The 20,319-nt window shown below is 46.0% G+C and overlaps 1 protein-coding gene across 1 annotated transcript in view; it reads right to left on the bottom strand.

Moving 5' to 3' along the window:
• LOC124619637 overlaps positions 1-20,319 on the bottom strand; it is a 382,561-nt gene that overhangs the window by 63,220 nt on the left and 299,022 nt on the right. The window contains exon 9 of the mRNA XM_047146152.1: positions 5,055-5,335. Within this exon, the coding sequence (XP_047002108.1) occupies positions 5,055-5,335 (281 nt within the window). The remainder of the gene's footprint in view (positions 1-5,054; positions 5,336-20,319) is intronic.

Raw genomic sequence — 20,319 nt, forward strand, 5'->3', positions numbered from 1 at the left:
GTCAGTGTTCTTTCCAGAACCAGATTGGACAGATGTAGGAGAGGCAGCCTCCTTGCCACACCTCACTCGACACCTCGAACTTCTCCGACACCTTTACTTTCCCTTCCACCATGCACGTTGTTTTTTGTATTCACGCTTGTGCTACTTTTATTAGATTTCTCTGAACTTCCGTTCTTTGAAGTTTTTATCGTTTTGCTTATATTGTTACATTCTAGTTATCCTATGTGTCTTTTAGTATGACATTAAATAAATAATACTGAACAGTGAAATTATACAACCTTATCAAGAGAAAAATGTAGAAATGAAAGAAAACAAAAAGAGTTAAGGAAAAGAGGAAGAAAACCCACCCCCACAGGACCCTCTGTTCCTGTTCCGTTACAATGGTAATCAGCCATCTTGGAATTGCTCAAGACTGCCAAACATACAGTTCGATAGATACCATCAACAATTTCATTGTTTCGAAGTGATATCCTTGTACAACTTTGGCTGGTACCACGCCTAACTGCTTAATACTCTGTGGACGGAGCCCGAGTAGTACTCGGGCAGCAGCAGTTAGTCAGACAACTGTACCCCGAGTCTTGTTCGTTCTGTGGGTAAAAATTTGTAGCTAACGTTGCGCATCTTGCCATCTTTCGGTTGCCATGTAGATTGTGCAAGGAAGTGTCTCTGCACTGTACTTCCCCGTAGTTTTCGAATTCTTTAAGTATCTGTACTATACAAAAGCGCGTTGTATGATTCTGCTCTGTGTTGAGTCTAATTCTGCTTTCGTCTGCAACTTTTACCTTTACTGGTCCACGGTTCGTGCTATACATAGTTTTGACATTGGGAATTTCGATGATAGCGATGTTTTCAATGCTCTGGAAGAAGAAATCGGCAAGTCAAGCTCAGAAAGGGGACCTTATGGTTATGATATTGATCCAGATTTCTATGTATACATGCCGACGTCGCAAGCTGAAGATGAACAGATAGAGAAAGTGTATGAGGATATTGAAAGGGTAATGCAGTATGTAAAGGGGGACGAAAATCTAATAGTCATGGGCGACTGAAATGCAGTTGTAGGGGAAGGAGTAGAAGAAAAGGTTACAGGAGAATATGGGCTTGGGACAAGGAATGAAGGAGGAGAAAGAGTAATTGAGTTCTGTAACAAGTTTCAGCTAGTAATAGCGAATACCCTGTTCAAGAATCACAAGAGGAGGAGGTATACTTGGAAAAGGCCGGGAGATACGGGAAGATTTCAATTAGATTACATCATGGTCAGGCAGAGATTCCGAAATTAGATACTGGACTGTAAGGCGTACCCAGGAGCAGATATAGACTCAGATCACAATATAGTAGTGATGAAGAGTAGGCTGAAGTTCAAGACATTAGTCAGGAAGAATAAATACGCAAAGAAGTGGGATACGGAAGTACTAAGGAATGACGAGATACGTTCGAAGTTCTCTAACGCTATAGCGCAGTAGGCAGTACAGTTGAAGAGGAATGGACATCTCTAAAAAGGGCCATCACAGAAGTTGGGAAGGAAAACATAGGTACAAAGAAGGTAGCTGCGAAGAAACCATGGGTAACAGAAGAAATACTTCAGTTGATTGATGAAAGGAGGAAGTACAAACATGTTCCGGGAAAATCAGGAATACAGAAATACAAGTCGCTGAGGAATAATATAAACGGGAAGTGCAGGGAAGCTAAGACGAAATGACTGCAGGAAAAATGTGAAGACATCGAAAAAGATATGATTGTCGGAAGGACAGACTCAGCATACAGGAAAGTCAAAACAACCTTTGGTGACATTAAAAGCAACGGTGGTAACATTAAGAGTGCAACGGGAATTCCACTGTTAAATGCAGAGGAGAGAGCAGATAGGTGGAAAGAATACATTGAAAACCTCTATGACGGTGAAGATTTGTCTGATGTGATAGAAGAAGAAACAGGAGTCGATTTAGAAGAGATAGGGGATCCAGTATTAGAATCGGAATTTAAAAGAGCTTTGGAGGACTTACGGTCAAATAAGGCAGAAGGGATGGATAACATTCCATCAGAATTTCTAAAATCATTGGGGGAAGTGGCAACAAAACGACTATTCACGTTGGTGTGTAGAATATATGAGTCTGGCGACATACCATCTGACTTTCGGAAAAGCATCATCCACACAATTCCGAAGAGGGCAAGAGCTAACAAGTGCGAGAATTATCGCACAATCAGCTTAACAGCTCATGCATCGAAGCTGCTTACAAGAATAATGTATAGAAGAATGGAAAAGAAAATTGAGAATGCACTAGGTGACGATCAGTTTGGCTTTAGGAAAAGTAAAGGGACGAGAGAGGCAATTCTGACGTTACAGCTAATAATGGAAGCAAGGCTAAAGAAAAATCAAGACACTTTCATAGGATTTTTCGACCTGGAAAAAGCGTTCGACAATATAAAATGGTGCAAGCTGTTCGAGATTCTGAAAAAAGTAGGGGTAAGCTATAGGAGAGACGGGTCATATACAATATGTACAACAACCAAGAGGGAATAATAAGAGTGGACGATCAAGAACGAAGTGCTCGTATTAAGAAGGGTGTAAGACAAGGCTGTAGCCTTTCGCCCCTACTCTTCAATCTGTACATCGAGGAAGCAATGAGGGAAATAAAAGAAAGGTTCAGGAGCGGAATTAAAATACAAGGTGAAAGGATATCAATGATACGATTCGCTGATGACATTGCTATCCTGAGTGAAAGTGAAGAAGAATTAAATGATCTGCTGAACGGAATGAACAGTCTAATGAGTACACAGTATGGTTTGAGACTAAATCGGAGAAAGGCGAAGGTAATGAGAAGTAGTAGAAATGAGAACAGCGAGAAACTTAACATGAGGACTGATGGTCACGAAGTCAATGAAGTTAAGGAATTCTGCTACCTAGGCAGTAAAATAACCATTGACGGACGGAGCAAGGAGGAATCAAAAGCAGACTCGCTATGGCAAAAAAGGCATTTCTGGCCAAGAGAAGTCTACTAATATCAAATACCGGCCTTAATTTGAGGAAGAAATTTCTGAGGATGTACGTCTGGAGTACAGCATTATATGGTAGTGAAACATGGACTGTGGGAAAACCGGAACAGAAGAGAATCGAAGCATTTGAGATGTGGTGCTATAGACGAATGTTGAAAATTAGGTGGACTGATAAGGTAAGGAATGAGGAGGTTCTGTGCAGAATCGGAGAGGAAAGGAATATGTGGAAAACACTGATAAGGAGAAGGGACAGGATGATAGGACATCTGCTAAGACATGAGGGAATGACTTCCATGGTACTAGAGGGAGCTGTAGAGGGCAAAAACTGTAGAGGAAGACAGAGATTGGAATACGTCACGCAAATAATTGGGGATGTAGGTTGCAAGTGCTACTCTGAGATGAAGAGGTTAGCACAGGAAAGGAATTCGTGGCGGGCTGCATCAAACCAGTCAGCAGACTGAGGAAAAAAAAAAAAAAAAAAAAAAAAAAAAAAAAAAAAAAAAAAAAAAAAAGCGTTCGAAATTCTGACAGCTAAATGTACACTCGTAAAAGAAATGTGGCAATAAAAAGTATCAACAAAAGAAAAGACACCCAACACGTGTCTGCAAAGCATGTTCCAATGTGAATAAGAGCCAGAAGGAAACGACGTGCCGAGAAGAAATAAGCAGTCCATATTGTAATGTAGCTCTTTGTATGCCTGAAAACATTCGAAACTCAGCCAAATTACGAGTAAGAACGGTGTGTAAGAGTTTTTCATCGCAATAAAAACGTGATTCAGTAAAATATTTCCTATGTCTGCTAATTTTAATATTTCATAATAAGATTTTTTAAAATTAGGTAAATGAAGAGTTTTCACATACTCTGAAAAGCCAAAGAAACCTGTGCACCTACCTAATATCGTGTAGGGCCCCCGTGAGCACGCAGAAGTGCCTCAACACGACGTGGCATGGACTCGACTAATGCCTAATGTAGTGCTAGAGGGAATTGACATCATGAATCTTGCAGGGCTCTCTATAAATCCGTAAGAGTACGAAGGGGGTGGAGATCTCTTCTGAACAACACATTGCAAGGCATCCCAGATACGCTGGGGAGTTTGGTGGCAAGCGGAAGTGTTTAAACTCAGAAGAGTGTTCCTGGAGCCACTCTGTAGCATTTCTGGACGTGTGGGGTGGCGCATTCTCCTGCTGGAATTGCCCAAGTCCGTCGTCCCATATCACTCCAGTTGCACACATCCCACACCATTACAGGGCTTGAACAGTCCTCTGCTGACATGAAGGGTCCATAGTTTCATGAGGTTGTCTCGATTTCCCGTACATGTCTATCCGCTCGATACAATTTGAAACGAGACTCGAACCACCGGCAACATGTTTCCTGTCATCAAGTCCAATGTCGATGCTGACGGGCCCAGGCGAGGTGTAAAGCTTTGTGTCGTGCAGTCATCAAGGGCACACGACTGGTCCTTCGGCTCCAAAAGCACATAGCGATGATCTTTCGTTGAATGGTTCGCACGCTGACACTTGTTGATGGCCCAGCATTGAAATCTGCAGCAGTTTGCGGAAGGGTTGTACTTCTGTCAAGTTGAACGATTCTCTTCAGTCGTCGTTGGTCCCGTTCTTGCAGGATCTTTTTCCTACCGCAGCAGTGTCAGAAACTGTTGTTTTACTGGACTTCTGATATACACGGTACAGTCGTGAAATGGTTGTACGGGAAAATCGCTACCTCGGCGATGCTGTGCCCCATCGCTCGTGCGTCGACCATAACACCACGTTAAACTCACTTAAATCTTGATAACGTGCCATTGTAGCAGCAGTACCCGATTCTAACAACTGCGGCAGCCGATCGCAGCACCTTATGTTGCCTATTTATATTTTTCTGTATTTGAATATGCAAGCCTCTATCAGTTTGTTTGGCGCTTCAGTGTAAAATGAAACATTATACACGTTTATTGCAACCACAGGTACAAAGCAGTGATTTTAGAAAAATCTGTTAAAGCAGTAGTTCAGCTGCCACATAGAGGGTAATCGAGGGCAGTATCGAATGCGTTAGTGTAATTAGGCAGCACCCACCTGACTTTGTAGACCCTCCTGTAGTCTCCTCCGAGCCGGTAATCGTCCTGCATGTCACGCAGCGCGAGCGTGAAGAGGTAGTCGAGCGGGTGCGGCGCGGCTGCGGCTGCTGCTGCGGGGTCCTGGGTTCGCTGCCCGAGCAGCCGCCGCTGGCGGGCCAGCGCGCCCGCAGACACCACCACCACCACCCTGACGTCCTGCCGCCGCAGCTGCCGCCACAGCCAGCCCACCGGCGCGGGGAACACCTCCTCCAGCCGCCTGCTGTCCAGCGGGTCCAGCACCTGCGAGGCACATTCTGGACAGTCCAGCGAGGCTCTCCTCTACAGTCGGATTTACGAACGGTGGCGTGTGTGCTAATCTCCAGGGTGACAATTATTGAACTATATGAAACGAAATCGTCATAACTTCTGAACGGTTTGTGTTAGTCAGTTATTATTGCTTCGTCATTTAGCAAAATTGGCGCATTTGGGGGACTGAGAATCCGTATTTCGCGATCGAGAAGTCTCTTCACCCTCAATGGGTGACTGGTGTGAAATGTCCAGCCACGGAATAATCGGTGCGACATTCCTTTATGACACTGTACCGAATGGTACGTGAAGTTTTTGGAAGATGATTTCGTTTATCCAAAGTGACCCTGATTTTGACAAGATGTGGTTCATGCAAGACGTAGCTCCACCCCATCGAAGCAGGACAAGATTTGATGTCCTGGAGGAGCACTTTGGGGACCGCATTCTGGCTCTGCGGTACCCAGAAGCCACTGGCATGGGCCTAGATTGGTCGCCATATTATCCAAATCTGAACACATGCGACTCCTTTTTGTCGGGCTGTATTAAGGCCAAAGTGTACGGCAATGACGCCAAAACCATAGCTGAACTGAAAACAGCCATTCAAGAGGTCATCGACAGCATCGATATTGCGACACTTCAGCGGGTCTTTGACATTTTCGCTATTCGTCTGCGCCACATCACCACCACTGATGGCAGACCTATCGAACATGTGATAACCTAAATCTAAATACACTCCTGGAAATTGAAATAAGAACACCGTGAATTCATTGTCCTAGGAAGGGGAAACTTTATTGACACATTCCTGGGGTCAGATACATCACATGATCACACTGACAGAACCACAGGCACATAGACACAGGCAACAGAGCATGCACAATGTCGGCACTAATACAGTGTATATCCACCTTTCGCAGCAATGCAAGCTGCTATTCTCCCATGGAGACGATCGTAGAGATGCTGGATGTAGTCCTGTGGAACGGCTTGCCATGCCATTTCCACCTGGCGCCTCAGTTGGACCAGCGTTCGTGCTGGACGTGCAGACCGCGTGAGACGACGCTTCATCCAGTCCCAAACATGGTCAATGAGGGACAGATCCGGAGATCTTGCTGGCCAGGGTAGTTGACTTACACCTTCTAGAGCACGTTGGGTGGCACGGGATACATGCGGACGTGCATTGTCCTGTTGGAACAGCAAGTTCCCTTGCCGGTCTAGGAATGGTAGAACGATGGGTTCGATGACGGTTTGGATGTACCGTGCACTATTCAGTGTCCCCTCGACGATCACCAGTGGTGTACGGCCAGTGTAGGAGATCGCTCCCCACACCATGATGCCGGGTGTTGGCCCTGTGTGCCTCGGTCGTATGCAGTCCTGATTGTGGCGCTCACCTGCACGGCGCCAAACACGCATACGACCATCATTGGCACCAAGGCAGAAGCGACTCTCATCGCTGAAGACGACATGTCTCCATTCGTCCCTCCATTCACGCCTGTCGCGACACCACTGGAGGCGGGCTGCACGATGTTGGGGCGTGAGCGGAAGACGGCCTAACGGTGTGCGGGACCGTAGCCCAGCTTCATGGTGACGGTTGCGAATGGTCCTCGCCGATACCCCAGGAGCAACAGTGTCCCTAATTTGCTGGGAAGTGGCGGTGCGGTCCCCTACGGCACTGCGTAGGATCCTACGGTCTTGGCGTGCATCCGTGCGTCGCTGCGGTCCGGTCCCAGGTCGACGGGCACGTGCACCTTCCGCCGACCACTGGCGACAACATCGATGCACTGTGGAGACCTCACGCCCCACGTGTTGAGCAATTCGGCGGTACGTACACCCGGCCTCCCGCATGCCCACTATACGCCCTCGCTCAAAGTCCGTCAACTGCACATACGGTTCACGTCCACGCTGTCGCGGCATGCTACCAGTGTTAAAGACTGCGATGGAGCTCCGTATGCCACGGAAAACTGGCTGACACTGACGGCGGCGGTGCACAAATGCTGCGCAGCTAGCGCCATTCGACGGCCAACACCGCGGTTCCTGGTGTGTCCGCTGTGCCGTGCGTGTGATCATTGCTTGTACAGCCCTCTCGCAGTGTCCGGAGCAAGTATGGTGGGTTTGACACACCGGTGTCAATGTGTTCTTTTTTCCATTTCCAGGAGTGTATTTGTAGTTACATAACTGCGTAGGCTTCCACGGCCAGAGTCAGTCGGCATAAAAGTTTTCTGGGTATGGTACCGCGTCATATTGTATTAAATTACGAGAAAACCAACGTTTCAGCCATGGTTGCAGCGGCCTTCTTCTGGGTCTACTGGTCAGTAGTGACGTTTGCATGCTGAGTAAAGTGTGTGCACGCCGTAGTTCGTAACTAATTTACGTCTTTTTCATACAGTCCAATAATTGTCACCATGTACATCGCGTACTCCGACAGCCAATGAGTATGTTGGTTGGTTCGTTGGTTTGGGGGAAGGGACCAAACAGCGAGGTCATCGGTCTCGGCGGATTAGGGAAGAATGGGGAAGAAATCGGGCGTACCCTTTCAGAGGAACCATCCCGGCATTTGTCTGAAGAGATTTAGGGAAATCACGGAAAACCTTAATTAGGATGGCCGGACGCGGGTTTGAACCGTCGTCCTCCAGCATGAGAATTCAATAGTACTCTGTGCATCCTGCTGTGAAAGCTGTAGCCAACGCGAGAATTAGACATGATCGTAGCGAATCATTTAGAGATTTTTCATCTCATTTCTTGCAACTTGTCATCGCTAATAATCGCTCGTAATAAGCGAAAAATTCTACGTTAGGAAGCGAGTACCATATTTTGCAGGATACACGCTTTCTTCAAGTACACAGCACGTGTACGCACATACCATAACTGTCGCTTGAAACCGGCAACAAACAAATCCCTGTCAGTGCCTCGACCTGTCCAAACTGCCATCGTTCGTGAATCGGACTAGAGCCGCCAAAAAGTTTTGTATACGCAGAAAACCACTCCCTCAGCCTTCCGTGCCCAAAACCAAGTGGTCGTGTCACACTCTGTTTTTCAATCATTTTAGAGCCACTCGACAAAGCTTGAGCAATAAATGTAATGTTATCAGTGCATAGTAGACACTAAGAAAGCATATTGTAACAATTCTGGCTCTTGCACTCATGATTATTTTATTGTAAATCAATGTGTATACTAAATGTATGGCTACGTAGGACCTAGTCATCTGTTGTGAGCGATAGCCAAGTGCAAGTTGATTCCCGATAATGTATGTGGTCTTCAGTGAATTTGGCTACAAGAGAGCACTGTTGTCGTTGTGGTCTTCAGTCCAAAGACTGGTTTGATGCGGCTCTCCAAGCTACTCTATCCTGTGCAAGCCTCTTCATCTCAGAGAAATTACTGCAACCTATATGCCTCTGAATCTGCTTACTGTATTCATCTCTTGGTCTCCCTCTACGATTTTTACCCCTCAGTACAAAACTGGTGATCCGTTGAGGTTCCAGTACATGTCCTAGCAAACGATCCGTTTTTTTAGTCAGCTTGTACCGAAAATTTCCTTCTCCCCAATTCTGTTCGGTACTTCCTCATTAGTTACGTGATCTGACCATCTAATCTCCGGCATTCTTCTGTAGCACCACATTTCAAAAGCTTCTATTATCTTCTTGTCTAAACTGTTTACTGTCTATGTTTCTCTTCCATACGTGACTACACTCGATACAAATACTTTGAGAAAGGACTTCCTGACACTTAAATATATATCCGATGTTAACAAATTTTTCTTCTTCACAAATGCTCTTCTTGCCGTTGCAAGTATACGTTTTATATCCTTCCTACTTCGACCATCTTTAGTTTCTTGCTTCCCAAATAGCAAAACTCATTTACTACTTTAAGTGTCTCACATAATAATCTAATTCCCTCAGCATCACCTGATTTAATTCGACTACATTCCATTATCCTCGTTTTGCTTTTGTTGATATTCATCTTGTATCCTCCTTTCAAGACAGTGCCCATTCCGTTCAACTGCTCTTCCAAGTCCTTTGCTGTCTCTAACAGAATTACAATGTCATCGGAAAACCTCAAAGCTTTTATTTCTTCTCCCTGAACTATAATTCCTACACCAAATTTTTCTTTGGTTGCCTTTACTGCTTGTTGAATGTACACATGAAATAACATCGGGGATAGGCTACAACCATGTCTCACTCTCTTCTCAACCACTGCCTTCCTTTCACACCCCTCGGCTCTTATAGCTGCCATCTGGTTTCTGCGCAAGTTGTATATTGCGTTTCGCTCGTATTTTATCCCTGCTACCTTCAGAATTTCGAAGAGAGTATTCCAGTCAATATTGTCAAAAGCTTCCTCTAAGTCCACAAACAAAAGCTTCCTCTAAGTCCACAAATGCTATAAATGTAGGTTCGCCTTTCCTTAACCTATGTTCGAAGATAAGTCGTACAGTCAATGTTGCCTTGCGTGTTCCTACATTTCTCTGGAAACACACTGATTTTCCCCGAGGTCTACATCTACCAGTTTTTCCATTGTTCTGTACAGAATGAATATTTAATAAATGGACAACAGATTATAATTGCGAAGCATAATCTAGGCACAAGTGCGTGAGCACGATAAAAGCATGTTTATGAGAATAATTCATGCATGCTGCCAATGACTGCAAGAATAGTTAGTGCATTAAAGAAAGAACCCAGAAAAACAAGTACAAACACCAGAAGGTAGCCAAAGCGCATAATAGAAGCAGCTAGCTGGTTGTGAAACAATATACAGGGCTATTACAAATGATTGAAGCGATTTCATAAATTCACTGTAGCTCCATTCATTGACATACGGTCACGACACACTACAGATACGTAGAAAAACTCATAAAGTTTTGTTCGGCTGACGCCGCACTTCAGGTTTCTGCCGCCAGAGCGCTCGAGAGCGCAGTGAGACAAAATGGCGACAGGAGCCGAGAAAGCGTATGTCGTGCTTGAAATGCACTCACATCAGTCAGTCATAACAGTGCAACGACACTTCAGGACGAAGTTCAACAAAGATCCACCAACTGCTAACTCCATTCGGCGATGGTATGCGCAGTTTAAAGCTTCTGGATGGCTCTGTAAGGGGAAATCAACGGGTCGGCCTTGCAGTGAGCGAAGAAACGGTTGAACGCGTGCGGGCAAGTTTCACGCGTAGCCCGCGGAAGTCGACGAATAGAGCAAGCAGGGAGCTAAACGTACCACAGCCGACGGTTTGGAAAATCTTACGGAAAAGGCTAAAGCAGAAGCCTTACCGTTTACAATTGCTACAAGCCCTGACACCCGATGACAAAGTCAAACGCTTTGAATTTTCGGCGCGGTGGAGATCATGATCAGCAATTCATGTCATGGCCTCCACGCTCTCCCGACTTAACCCCATGCGATTTCTTTCTGTGGGGTTATGTGAAAGATTCAGTGTTTAAACCTCCTCTACCAAGAAACGTGCCAGAACTGCGAGCTCGCATCAACGATGCTTTCGAACTCATTGATGGGGACATGCTGCGCCGAGTGTGGGAGGAACTTGATTATCGGCTTGATGTCTGCCGAATCACAAAAGGGGTACATACCGAACATTTGTGAATGCTTAAAAAAACTTTGAGTTTTTGTATGTGTGTGCAAAGCAGTGTGAAAATATCTCAAATAATAAAGTTATTGTAGAGCTGTGAAATCGCTTCAATCATTTGTAATAACCCTGTAACTACGCAAGTACAAAGTCATGTCGTTGCTGAAACGGCGATAGGAACGTTGAACCATTCTTACGACTCTCATACAGCATGAAGCTGGGAGTCGGCAGCAGATTCTGAATCCAGCTCAGCCTCTGTACTCATTACTAAGATAGAGACATCCCTCTGCATCACTGAAAGATCTATCTCATCAGCCTCCCTGCAACAAGTCTTTACTCTCTGGTCCCCTAGGGGCAAGTGTTCTCCATCTTAACGTTCTGAAACTTGACTGTTTCTACCAGAATAGGAATCTCATTATTGAATGCGTACTAGCAGACATTGTGACTTCCATCCAGAGACAGTTTTGTAAAAAGGTTAAAATATCTCCTGCTCCTGCAGACTTTGCTGTAATTAATCGATAGTGCTCTGGCATGAGGAGGAAGCCAGAAGAACTCTCCCACTCCATGGTATAATTCTGAAGCTGACAAACTGAAAGGCTTACGTGTAGAGCACACAAATGAGAATGTGTGCACCGCACAGAAACAAACTCTATAAATTAGTGAGAAAGCCTGTTAGAAGGATTTGAAATGAAGATTCTCCCGTGATGTGTCTGGTGAGGCCACGGCGGTCCCCATACTCTACTGTCTCTGAAAGGCGGTACCGGGCTTAGATTTTCTAAAAGGATTCTTCGCTGTGTCTCAACTATCTGTTTTTTGGCAGATAGTTGGTCGTCTGTACCACCTGGTGTACAGGGATGGGCGAAGCAAATCCCACTTTCGACTACCTGCGCTGATGTCAGCCTTCAGTCCTGAACACATTTATGGCTTTTCATGGCCCTTCTATGTAAACTTTTATGTTGGCCCACCCAGCTTGGAACCTTTCAATTCTGCAGAAAAATGTCAGGACCTTCGCTGTAATAAAAGAAGGGAAGATAAGAAGCAATTAGCTGGGAAGTCACTGGTAGTATTGAATACTGTCTGCAGACGTGATGCAGTGTAAGACATTGAAACATTGCCCAAGGGGAATGAACATATAATATCACGATATATGTTGCATGATAGTTTAGGGGAAAAGCTGCCACATAACAACAGTTATGACACGTTACCAACCGCTATTGACCACTAAGGTAATGTTTGCAGTAATGTGTTTCCGAGCCGGAAATGACTACATGGGACCACACTGTTACCACAAAACGGATGAATGCGAGCTAGTGGAAGTGAGTGCAACTCTCCTGCCTTTACATCACTTTATTAGTGCATTCTTTTTAATTGCGTCAAATGCTTCAGAAAATTTAACTCGTCAACTGATGCTGGATACATTCTTTTCCCATAATTTTGCAGACTTCCGAAACACAGTTTCGAATATGTCGTAAGCAATTGGTCCGACAATTACTAAAACCAATAAAATGTGAGAGATTGCTATCGCCCTTTAGATTTTAGCTACTGGTAATTCGTACAGAAATCTAAGATATCTCTTTAAAGTAAACCACTCATCAATAACGCTCGTGGTACCAGAAATACGCAGTGATTTGCTTGGAGGCCTGACAGATTTCACTAAGGTAAGTTTGAAATAAGAATGTAATTTTTATTCGTATTTCACTTTTGTTCACCAGCACAGACTATCAGTTCCAGTTTCAGGCATGTCTTGACATAATATGAAACTCATGCCATCAAATGCAAATCATATGGGGGCTTCCTCTCTTTCTATGCAACTTTTTTGCCTGACGTTTTGCATAGGTTCAAAGAGTTCGGAATGTTTTGCCCTTCGGCAACATGTTGGCAACTACCTACAACATTGTACAACATCAGCAATACGGCCCAGCCATATAGCATAATTGCTGTGTATAGCAGGCACATTGCAACAACGTTGACCGTGGTTACTGCTGAGTGTCCTTGCATGGTGAGGCTCGGGGCTATTGGTATTATGGTGGTGTAGGCATCGCTGAAATGGGGGCTCTTTGATCGACAAGTCGCTGACAGATAAGCTGGACTGCAAGTGACACTGTCGTAGGCTGATTTCCAATTCGTAATGATACAAGAAATCGGCGCTTATTATACGTTGAAGAGTCAAAGAAACTGGTACACCTGCCTAATACCGTGTACAGCCCCCGCGAGGACGCAGAAGTGCCGCAACACGACATGACATAGACTTGATTAATGTCAATTAGGGCTGGAGGGAATTGACATCAATAATCTTGCAGGGCTGTCCATAAATCCCTGGGAGTACGAGAGAGTGGAAATCTCTTCTTAATAGCACGTTGCAAGGCATCACGGAAATGCTCAATAATGTCCATGTCTGGGGAATTTGGTGGCCACCGGCATTGTTTAAACTCGGAATAGTTTTCCTGGAGCCATTCTGTAACAACTCTGTAGCAACTCTGGACGTGTGGGGTGTCGAATTGTCCTGCTGGAATTGCCCAAGTCCGTCGGAATGCACAATGGACACGAATGGATGCAGGTGATCAGATAGGATGCTTACGTACGTGCGACCTGCCAGAGTCGTATCTAGACGTATCAGAGCTGTCGTATCACCCCAACTGCACACGCCCTACACCATTACAGAGCCTCCACCAGCTTGAACAGTCCCCTGCTGACATGCAGGGTCCATGGATTCACGAGGTTGTCGCCAAACTTGTACACGCCGGTCCGCTCGATACAATTTGAAACGAGACTAGTCTGACCAGGCAACATGTTTCCAGTCACCAACAGCCCATTGTCGGTGTTGACAGACGAAGGCGAGGCGAGGCAGTCATAAAGGGTACACGAGTGGGCCTTCGGCTCCGAACGCCCATATGGACGATGTTTCGTTGAATGGTTCGCACACTGACACTTGTTGATGGCCGGCCGGAGTGGCCGAGTGGTTCTAGGCGCTACAGTCTGGAACCGCACGACCGGTACGGTCGCAGGTTCGAATCCTGCCACGGGCATGGATATGTGTGATGTCCTTAGGTTAGTTAGGTTTAAGTAGTTCTAAGTTCTAGGGGAGTGATGACCTCAGAAGTTAAGTCCCATAGTGCTCAGAGCTATTTGAACTATTTTTGTACTTGTTGATGGGCCAGCATTGAAATCTGCAGCAATTTGAGGAAGGGTTGCACTTCTGTCGCGTCGCACGATTCTCCTCAGTCGTCGTTGATCCCGTTCTTGCGGGATCTTTTTCCGACCTCAACGATATCGGAGATTTGATGTTTTACTGGATTCCTGATATTCTCGGTGCACTTTGAAATGGTCATCCGGGAAAATCCGCACTTCACCGCCCCATGCGCCAACTACAATACCACGTTCAAATTCACTTAAATCTTGCTAACCTGCCATTGTAGCAGCGGTAACGGATCTAACAACTGCCCCAGACACTTGTTGTCTTATATAGACGTTGCTGACCGCAGAACCGTATTCTGCCTGTTCACATCTCTCTGCATACCTACAGCAGTTTCTTTGGCGCTTCAGTGTAGGTTCACATACATCGGCCAACACAATATTCCATTCCAATGACTGATAGAAATCTAAGTTCACCGTCGTTTTACATCCATCAGAAGTCTAAATTGGCGAACTGTTGGCTGCGATAAGCAGTCTGACTGCCTGATTCTTTCTCTTTTCCTTCTGCTTTGAGAGTAAGGTGGTCATCCAGCCCCGCAGTCCACCAAATACGTACTAGGCAGCTGTTACTCATATGCGTACATTCGTCAAAACTCTTTGGAAACACTAGGCTGGTTTGTGTGGGCGGACTAGCAGCGGGTCAAATGTTTCAAATGCCTTTGAGCACTATGGGACTTAACATCTGAGGTCATCAGTCCCCTAGAACTTAGAGCTACTGAAACCTTACTAACCTAAGGACATCACACACATCCATGACCGAGGCAGGATTCGAACCTGCGACCGTAGCAGTCGCGCAGTTCCGGACTGAATCGCCTAGAACCGCTCGACCACCGCGGCCGGCTAGCAGCGGGTCGCGACAGTGCCAGTGTTGTATATTGCTTGACAGTAGCCGCTCGTAAGGAAGTCACCGCGTGCCTGCCGCTTTGTTTTGACGGCTTGTGCGGAGGTGTGTTTGTTGTTGTTATCTTCAGGGTACTGTGTTCGCTGACCGGGAGATGCTTGTAAACTTTTTTGCAACCTGCCGCACTGTTTACGTTTGGGTAAACGTAAGGTGTGACGCACACTACAGCTCATGCTAGTGGCTTAGCAGAAACCTCTAAGAACAAATCATAACCATTATGTTATGTACTGCAGCTGTTGTCCGCAGCTGAATGGTAACCAACAACTGAGGAAGGAGAGCCGTTTGACAACGTGCGCAGAACAGAAGGTGTCACCGAACTCGTGGTTCGATTGGCACGTAGCTGGCACGTAAACAACTAGCTGTCAGTCACTTTGTTATTCTGATACAGGTATAGAGGATCAGACTGACAGCGTTTGCTCAGGGGGTTTCTCTGCCTCGTGTTGACTGGGTGTTGTGTGATGTCCTTAGGTTAGTTAGGTTTAAGTAGTTCTAAGTTCTAGGGGACTGATGACCATAGATGTTAAGTCCCATAGTGCTCAGAGCCATTTGAACCATTTTTTTGCTCAGGGGGAAGCAGCCACTGACGAGTTGATGGCGGTTTTGGGTTGGGTTGGGTTGTTTGGGGAAGGAGACCAGACAGCGAGGTTAGTGTTCTAACCACTGCGCCACCTCGCTCGGTGAAGGCGGTTTTTCCTTCCGGCGTCTGCTCTGCCAGACGAAAGCTGCTCACATCGCCAGCCAGACAGGGAGTTATGGTAGCACAGCCCGCCGGCTTAACCGTGCAGTCTAACGCACGGCTTTCCTGGTTGGGAAGGGGCGCCTGGTCCCCGGCGGACATGTGTCGAGGTCCGGTGAGCCGGCCAGTCTGTGGATGGTTTTTAGGCGGTTTTCCATCCGCCTCGGCGAAGGCGGTCTGGTTTCCCTTATTACGCCTCAGCTGCACTATGTCGGCGATTGCTGCGCAAACAAGTTCTCCACGCACGCGTACGCCACCATTACTCTACCACACAAACATAGGAATTACGCTCGTCTGGTGTGAGACGTTCCTTGGTGGTGTCCACCGGGGACCGAATCGCACAATAACCCTGAGAGAATGGTTCGGTGTGGGGCGGTGGAGTGGTAAAGTGGACGACTGCGTCGTTTCTAGGCCCCTGGTTAACATACAATACAATATGGTAGCACAAGGACGCCGTCAATTCATTACACTGTGCTCTTCCTCGAAAAACGTTATCTGTGGGCTCTGAAAATTCTTCATCATGCTAAGTGATGGAGTAAGACTCTGGATGAATCTACACGACTTCGATCTCTAACGTTTTACGCTTAACTGAAGCACTGCAAATATTCTATACCGCTTTTCATGTAATGTCGGTGTGTAGTACCAGCGCAGCCAGTGGATTCTTTGCCGCATTCAAGATCTTCATCAGTTTAACACTTTGTTTAATAACAATAAAATCAATGTAAGAATTATTATGTTCTTTACATATGGATAGCCGGCCGAAGTGGCCGTGCGGTTAAAGGCGCTGCAGTCTGGAACCGCAAGACCGCTACGGTCGCAGGTTCGAATCCTGCCTCGGGCATGGATGTTTGTGATGTCCTTAGGTTAGTTAGGTTTAACTAGTTCTAAGTTCTAGGGGACTAATGACCTCAGCAGTTGAGTCCCATAGTGCTCAGAGCCATTTGAACCATTTTTTACATATGGATAATGAAATACATTTAAAATTAACATAAATTAAAATATTTTTAGAAAAATGAGTTTTTCGATATTTTTATTGTACGAGGGTGAGTCAAATGAAAACCTTGAATGTGTAATAACAAATCGAAATTTCGCGCCGTTGTCCTGTAAGTTGGTAAGCATGCTACAAACAGCGTGCAGAATGGCCTGTAGGTGGCAGCATAGTGCAGATGCACACATACCGTTGCAGTATACTTAAAGATGGTCGCCCCACTTGCGACTTGCACCAGGGAAGAACAGCGTTCTGTTCTTCGGTTTTTGCGTAGTGAAGGTGTGAAACCTATTGAAATTCATCGACGAATGAAGGTTCAGTACGGTGATGCATGTTTGTCACAGCAGCAAGTCTACGAATGGAGTAGGAAGTTTGCAAATGGTGCGACTTCAGTGGAAGATGCTCCTCGTCCAGGTCAGGCACAACGAGTTGTGACTCCACAGAACATTGCAGCAGTTGAAGCCATAGTGAAGGAAAACAGCCGAGTGATACTGAATTACATTGCAGCATTTTTACAGATTAGTCAGGGGTCAACACACCACATTGTGCATGATGTGCTCCAGTTTCACAAAATGTCTGCAAGATGGGTGCCACGGCAGCTAACTCCTGAAATGAGAGAACGACCTGTTGATGCTTGTGAAGAACTTCTTCGGCGCTTTGAACGAGAAGGTGATGGCTTCATCGCAAGAATCGTTCTGGAGACGAAACCTGGGTTCACTTCCACCAACCAGAAACGAAGAGAGCGAGCAAGGAATGGCGCCATTCCTCATCCCCAAAAACAAAGAAGTTTCCAACAGAACCATCAGCAGGGAAGGTTATGCTGACTCTCTTTTGGGACGAAAAAGGCGTCATTTTGGAGCATTACATGCCTAGAGGGACCACTGTCACCAGTGCATCATACACTGATCTCCTAAACAAAATCATCTGCGGCCTGCAATCAAATCAAAGCGACGTGGATTGCTGTCAGCAGGTGTCCTTTTGCAACATGACAATGCAAGGTCCCACACTGCCCGTACAACAGTTCCAACAATCACAGACCTGCATTTTGAGTGTCTTCCTCATCCACCATACTCACCAGACCTTGCCCCAAGTGATTTCCATATGTTTGGACCACTCAAAGACGCAATGGGAGGAAAGAAGTTCCGTTCTGATGAAGAGGTATGCCACGCGCTGCATGAGTTGTTGCGTGGACTATCAAAAGAATTTTTTCTAAAGGAATTTATGCACTTTGTAAGCGCCGGAGAACTTGCATTGAGCGTGGGGGAGATTGTGTTGAAAAGTGGTACAGCTTTGTACCACTGCTGCACAATAAATAATATTTAAAAAATATTTAAAGTTTTCATTTGAGTCACCCTCGTATGCAGTATCATAGCGAAACAACTGGTAAACCACTGACAGTTCACTTTTCGTGCTACTCTGCAAAACAGTTCTTATTTTTACTCTTGCGTAGTCCAGCCCATCATGTCTAGCACATTAATTTGGTACAATGAGAGTGTCTTATTGCCCTACACAATTTACACCTTCATGAGTTGCTTAATTTACGCTTTTAGCTCATGGAACTTATAGTTTATAACAGTCTACGTGTAGTGCTTTATTCCTTCTTGTTTTCTTCCGAACACATTGATTCCTCGCGTGCTTTGCAGTCAGAGAAACTCTAAACTCCTTTAAAGTCCTTTAATCTCTTACATTCATTTCGCTGAAAATAATGCTGGCGTTCACTGTAGCCACGTCAAGAAGCTGCCACCACGAGCGTGCAATTCACCACTGGTGAGATAAAATCTTGCAGATATTTGGAAGGAAAGCTGCCGCTGTACACGCTAGTGTGAGCACTTTGTGTGTCCGATGTACCGTCGTCTACGTGGGGCGCCGCACATCACAAGCCACCCTTCCACTTCCATTGACACAGTTATGAGTTACTGACTTCTGATCACTCTGTAATTCGTCCGAAAGCTCGCAAAGCATGTCACTTATCAGACCATCAGCACACAGAGTCTATGATTCCACTGCTGAGATGACGAGTCTACCCTCACTTTCAGCGATTCATCATTTGATTTCGAAGGTCTTGCGGTACCCTTGTTAGCAGACAAAATTGCTGGATGTCAGTACTAGCTGTTTTTTTTATAAACCCAAACAGGTTTCAGCACTTATAATTGCGTAGGCTTCTGCGGCCAGAGTCAGTCGACATAAAAGTATTCTGGGTATGGTACCGCGTCATAATGTAAAAACTACTGCTGCTGGAGAAATTCCAACGTTTCGGTCACGACTGCAGCGGCCTTCTTCTGGGTCTAATAGTGCGTTCTAGCTATGCAGTGTCCCTTGTTAAAAAAAAATGTTCAAATGTGTGTGAAATCTTATGGGACTTAACTGCTAAGGTCATCAGTCCCTAAGCTTACACAATACTTAACCTAAATTATCCTAAGGACAAACACACACACCCATGCCCGAGGGAGGACTCGAACCTCCGCCGAGATCAGAGTGTCCTTTGTATTTTGTTGTTAGTGGTCGCTGCGCATGCCATTGCGTCATAATTTTACAATGTAGTTAGTTTCATTGGTTACTTAAGGAAGAAGGAGAGGGAACTTTATTTTGATAGGTTATTGCAGTGGAGGGAGAAATGGTTCAAATGGCTCTGAGCACTATGGGACTTAACATCTTAGGTCATCAGTCCCCTAGAACTTTGAAGTACTTAAACCTAACTAACCTAAGGACATCACGCACTTCCATGCCCGAGGCAGGATTCGAACCTGCGACCGTAGCGGTCACGCGGTTCCGGACTGCAGCGCCTGGAACCGCACGGCCACCACGGCCGGCCGTGGAGGGAGAACGTGACCTCTGTTGTCTATTGTCTCTTGTGTAATGTACCATGATTGGTGGTCACCGTCGAATGAGAAGTTTGCTGCTGTTTACCAACTGCTGGACGTCGGCCGCGCGGCGGCAGTTACTCGCCGGTAGTGCTCGTGCCTCGTGTTGAGAGTGCGGTCTGCTGGGCTCTGATTGCTGGCAGCCAGGTTGGGACATGCCTGAGTCCATCCTCCCTGCTCATGTTGTTAGGGTGTTTAAGTATTTCGATGGCCTCTCTGATTTTGCGTTTCATCATAATTGGCTGCTTGGCCAACACACAGGCTTCGCTGAATTTTCCGCAGTCTCGCTGGTGTTCTGCCACTGCGGATAGGCAAACACCTTCACCGCGTTGGGGTGCAGCCTGTCTTGTATAGTGGTTGCAGGAGACAGGACGTGCTAGGCTCCACTAAGGACAAGATGGATGCATTACACACTGCAGGCGTTTACAAGGTGGAATGCGAATGTGGAGAGGCATACATCGGCGAAACTGGTAGGCCAATAGCAACGCGCATTCGGGAACGCGAGCGTTATATTCGTCTAGGGCAACACAACAAATCCGCAGTGGCACAACACCAGCGAGTGCGGAAAAAAAATAAAATTCTGCGAAACCTGTGTGTTGGCCAAGCAGCCAATTACGACGATACGCAAAATCAGAGAGGCCATCGAAATACTTAAACACCCTAACAACATGAACAGGGAGGATGGACTCAGGCTTGTCCCAACCTGGCTGCCAGCAATCAGAGCCCAACAGACCGCACTATCAA

The sequence above is a fragment of the Schistocerca americana genome, chromosome 6 (genome assembly GCF_021461395.2).
Source record: "Schistocerca americana isolate TAMUIC-IGC-003095 chromosome 6, iqSchAmer2.1, whole genome shotgun sequence".
NCBI classification, from domain to species: domain Eukaryota; kingdom Metazoa; phylum Arthropoda; class Insecta; order Orthoptera; family Acrididae; genus Schistocerca; species Schistocerca americana.